The sequence below is a fragment of the Rhincodon typus genome, chromosome 8, assembly GCF_021869965.1.
Source record: "Rhincodon typus isolate 14 chromosome 8, sRhiTyp1.1, whole genome shotgun sequence".
In the NCBI taxonomy this organism is placed as follows: domain Eukaryota; kingdom Metazoa; phylum Chordata; class Chondrichthyes; order Orectolobiformes; family Rhincodontidae; genus Rhincodon; species Rhincodon typus.
Window position 1 is genome coordinate 92,320,709 of NC_063339.1, and position 5,333 is coordinate 92,326,041.

The 5,333-nt window shown below is 40.2% G+C and overlaps 1 protein-coding gene across 1 annotated transcript in view; it reads right to left on the reverse strand.

Annotated features, from left to right (window-relative positions):
- LOC125483830 (probable G-protein coupled receptor 139) overlaps window positions 1–4,499 on the reverse strand; it is a 91,051-nt gene extending 86,552 nt beyond the window's left edge. The window contains exons 1-2 of the mRNA XM_048600525.1: window positions 4,475–4,499; window positions 4,283–4,432 (exon numbers count right to left, since the gene is read on the reverse strand). Of these exons, the coding sequence (XP_048456482.1) occupies window positions 4,283–4,432; window positions 4,475–4,499 (175 nt within the window). The remainder of the gene's footprint in view (window positions 1–4,282; window positions 4,433–4,474) is intronic.
- Window positions 4,500–5,333: the final 834 nt, after the last annotated feature.

The following is a 5,333-nucleotide window of genomic DNA, read 5'->3' on the forward strand; positions in this document are numbered from 1 at the left end:
TAGGGATATTCAGCATGGCTTTGTGAAATGGAAATCATGTCTCAATAATTTGATTGAGTAATTTGAAGACGTGATAAAGAAAATTGATGAAGGCAGTGTGGCAGGATTTGTCTATATGGACTTCAGCAAGGCATTCACTAAGCTTCCGAATGGTAGGCAGATGAGTAAGGTTGGGTCACATGGTATCCAGGGGGAGCTAGCCAATTGAATTCAAAATTGCCTTGAAGGGAGAGGATTGTTATCCAGACTGGAGGCCTGTGGCCCAGCGGTGTGCCACAAGAATCAGTGCTGAGTTCATTGTGTTTCATCGTTTACATAAAGGATTTGGATGTGAATATCAGAGGCAATGGTTAGTAAGTTTGCAAATGATATCAAGGAACGGTGTAGTGGATAGTGAGGAAGATTATCTCAGAGTACAACATGACTTTGATCAGATAGGCTAAAGCAGTGGCGGATGGAGTTTAATTTAGATAAATATGAAGTTTTGCATTTGGGAAGTTAAAGTAGGGTAGGACTTATACAGTTAATGACAGGGTCCTGGGGAGTGTTTACGAATAAAGAGACCTTGGGGTGCAGGTGCATAATTCCTTGAAAGTAGAGTAGCAGCTCGTCAGGAGAGTGAAGAACACATTTGACACGCTTACCTTCATCAGTCAGATCATTGAGTGTAAGAGTTGGAATGGCATGTTCACCTGTACAGGATGTTGCTGAGGCCACTTTAAGAATACTGCCCGCATTTCGGTTGACATTGTTAAGGGAAGGAAGTTGTTAAACTAGAGAGGTGTGAAGAAAAGATTTACAAGAATGTTCCGGGACTGGAGGGTTTAAGCTGTAGGGAGAGGTTGAATAGGTTGAGGCCTTTTCACCTGGAGTGTTGGAGGCTGAGGGGTGACATTGTAGGGGTTTATAAAATCATGAGGGGCACGGATAGTGGATTCCAAAGTAAAGAACATAAGTTGCAGGTGAGAGGGGAAAGATTTGGAAGAGACCTTTGGGGTCAACCTTTTCACGCAGAGAGTGGTGCGTGTGTGAAAAGTGCTGTCGGAAGAAGTGGTGAAGCGCATACAATTATACATTTTAAAAGTGTCTGGATTGGCACATGAATAGGAAGTGTTTGGAGGGTTTTGGACAAAATCCTGGCAAATGGGAATATATCAGATTAGATATCTGGTTGGCATGAACAAGTTGGACTAAAGGTTCTGTTTCCATGTTGTATGACTTTCTGATTTTATAAGATGGACGAGAAGAAAATCTAAAATTCTTTGGAGTCAAAATTTCTTCCCTAGAAGTCTATGATGCCTTCCTGTGTACATTTATTCAAAGCTGAGTTAGTAAAATATTTGACAGACGTTAAGTGAAACACAATTTATTTAAACCCTGCAGTTAAAATACAATCAAAGAAAGAGGAATTTAGAATAACCTAAGTCTATTGGAAAACTTAACCGCATAATAGTTACAGCAACGATACCTAATTAGCTGTTCCAATACAGTAACATCCTGTAAACACACACTTTGGTCAAAAAGAAAACTCAGACACAAATTCTCACATGCACTTCTCCAATCCAGGTGGGAAAAATTAAGTCCAAAGAAAAGTCAGTAACCAGGAGGCACTCACTGAAGTTTCTAATTCTGTTCAGACCCTAATGGCTACTGATGCCACTGAAAAATGAAAACCCAGAAATCCTAAAGGAAGGTATTATGTCTGCTGTCAGTTATGAACAACATGACATTCAGTGCAGGGAAACACATTAATGTGGGTAGAGTTTATTCAGAGCCTGTATCTCTCTCTCACTCACCATGGGGCTCAGCAGAGGCACTTAAGCTGTTAGGAATGCCGTATCCTGGGTAAAGTGTGGAATTTCTCACCCTATTAATGCTTTCTGTGGGCAGAAGTGATTGCGGCCAATCCTCAAGTTCTAATACAATCATCTCTTATTCGCTCACAACACTGCAGATTAAACATTCAGTTTCTTCATTTTCTTCTCATGGGGTACCATCATCTTGAGAATTGGACTGGTGATACTCTTTTCTACGGTGTTTGAAGCAAGGAGATCATTCCTTTCAAAGGAGATCAAATCTATACACAATGGCCCAAAATAGTCTCTCATAAAGACTCGACCAGTGCAGAAAGATGGCTTTACTCATGTAACTGAATCATCTTACAACTAAGGACAAATACCATTCACTGCCCTCATTACTGATACCCCTGGATGTACTATCATTGCTGACTCATGATCAGGGACATGCAGGTCCTTTTCTACAACAACACTTCCCAACCTCACCCCATTTAATCAATTCAAAATGAGATGTATGCTATTGCTGGCCACACCCAAATCATTTGTATGCCTTTCAAATTGCTGTGATCCAAACAATGATACATGTGATACCTCGATCAGCAACTTCTTTCAGTCCAGAAAAGGGCACTACTCTCTGTGTTGTCTCAACTAAACAATTCTCAATCAATGTAGTATAATTTCCCTTACCACTGGACTCCAACCACTCACCTGTTTACAACCATATCAAAAGTATTCTGTAAATTCAAATACACCACTCCCACTGGTTCTTGTTTGTGGATGCCTCAACTATTATATACATATTACTCAGTCACACATATACCATACGAAGTACCACAAAAACAGGAATTGCCAAAACAAATAGGGAAGTGCATCTACTTCTGTCGATGATTTAGTTTCCTCTATTTTTAGGTCTCCTCTTCCATATTCTCTCTGTCTTTCTTTTTTTCTCTCTCTCATACATATATTATACATTTCTACTTAATAAATCCTCCTAACATTCTCCATGTCGTATCTCTCAAATCTCCCTCTTTCAGTTTAAGACTATTGCTCACTTTTGGATGTGACATGATTAGAATTGAGTAATGTAACGACAAAGACATAAGGGAGGAACTGGCCAGAGTTAATTGGAAAGGAAGCTTAGCAGGGAAGACGGTGAAGCAGCAATGGCAGGAGTTTCTGGGGATAATTTGGACGCACACCTGAAATTTGTCGATGCCTCAATTAACACAAACTTCACAGATTCATCAGAGATGATTTCCCTTTCCTGAATCTAAGTTGACACTGTCAAGTCTTATCATGATTCCACAATTGTTTAGTTTTCACATTCCTTATAAAATATTCCAATATTTTCCTCATAACTGACACCAAGTAGTCCACTATTTATTTATTTTTCTGTGTTCCCTCCCACTGCAGTTTTTTTTTGTTATTACAACACCTACTTTCCAGTCTGCAGGAACCAGAATTTCCAGACTCTAAAGAATTTTGAAGGTTAATCAATAATTATTTCTGGTAGTTGCAACATTTAAAATACATTTGGATATTTACATGAACAGAAACATTTGAAGGGATATGGGCCAGTCCAGGCAGGTGAGACCATGTTAGTTTGGGATTATGTTTGACATGGACTGGTTGGAGTAAAGAGCTGTATGACTCTGTAAATCTTTCACTAGCTCTATTGCCACCTTCATGAACATTCTGGGATGGGGGTGCAGCAACGTACCAAACTTCAATTCAATTAGTTTTTGGAGTAATTCCTCTTTATTAAATCTAATCTCCCACAGCTTCTCATTTTCATCAGTCACTCTGTCCCGTAGTGTTTGTGGAAAATTTTCTGCACCTTCCTCTGTGGAGACAGAAGTAATGTATTCCACTCAGCAGCGGCTGGTTGGGGTTAGGTAAAGAGAGACGGCCTCTGTCAGTGAGTGAATACATCGGAGCACTGCACTCAGGAGATGGTGGACATGGTACCCATTCCTGCTCGGAGAGTTCTAGAATCTAACCAGTTCAATGAAACTGCCATTTGATGGCCATCGATGGGTTATGCTGAAATCAGTGACACAAAGCTGTGACCACCTGTTTTTACAACACTTTGCAACTGGCATAGGTCCAGATAGAGAGTAGAATAAATATACAATCAAAATAATTGTAACGAAGAGTGGCCAGAAGAGAACTGCAAATGGAAAGGTGTAGATGATGGTTTATCCAGAAACAGCACTGATGCAGAAGTGAAGACTGGGGATATTATCGGTGATAGAGGGAATATTCAGATATAAATCAGCTCAGGACAAAATGGGGCAATGGTGGTTATGAACACTTCTGTTCCTCCTCGGGTGTTTGTAAGTGGTAAGCCATGGAATAAGGATAGAGTTTGTAAATGAGAGTGAATACAATAGTTTACATCTTTGCCAAAAACAGGTCACAGAAATAGAGATAGAATTCAAAATGATTTGTGGAATTGATAAATGGACAGAGAAACAGAGACTTACCAGGAACACCAACAACAGCGAGGATGGGATAATAACCCGCTTGAATAACAAGCAGTACACTGTATATCCTCAATGTTAACCGTACCCAATTCAAAGAAAGCCAGTAAAGGCCATAGGATAAACCCCTGTTCATTGTTGTAACATTCCCATCTATTACTCTCTGATTCTGGTACGCTGTTGTAACATTCCCACCTATGGTTCTGAGATTCTGATCCATAACTGGAACATTCCAGTCTATTGTCCTCAGAAACTGGTCCATAATTGGAACATCCCAAACAGCTGGCCTCTTCCTGCCTCTGGTGCTGCTGATTCCAATTGTGTTGGTGATGACTCTGACGCTGATACTGTAGGATAACTCCTTAAAAGAAGCCCCTTATTAACAGATGAGGGAAAACCCCCATTGAGACAGTTAGTATCCATGGAGACTCACATTAATCCGAGTCACTGAACAAACAGCTCCAGTTAACCCCTTTCACTACAACACTTTAAACGTAACAACAATACCTGGTCTGGGTGGGATGCTGACAACGCCAGCTATTGGTCTTACTGCCCATCTCCAATTACTCTCACAATGTTAGAGGTAAAGGAGAAAAGTGATGCTTTCTCTTCACAGGCTCAATGATACTACTGCATTATCCACATACGATGCTCTATGTAACCATGTTCCTAAGAGCCAATCGAGAGGATCTAACTGTGCTGAAGTCTCCTCCAACACAACAACTGCCAATCTGAAACAACTGTCTGTGGACACAACTGCCCTGAACGCAGACAGGAAATGTTGATTTCTCTGAACTTTCCTCTCACTGTTCTAATGAGACAACATTTCATCTTTAACACAATACATTCAATAATTTCCTTCTAAAGTTGCTAATAACTTTTTGCACAGTTTATACGCCTTTTCCTTTTTTAGGCATTACCCAAAAGTAGATGTTGTATTTCTAACTGCCTTATTTATTGGGTTTAAACGGTCAGAGACAGAATCTATGTGATTGGTTAAGAAACAGAAAGGAATAAGAGACACTGGCTGAGGAGACTGGACAGGAGTAAAGTG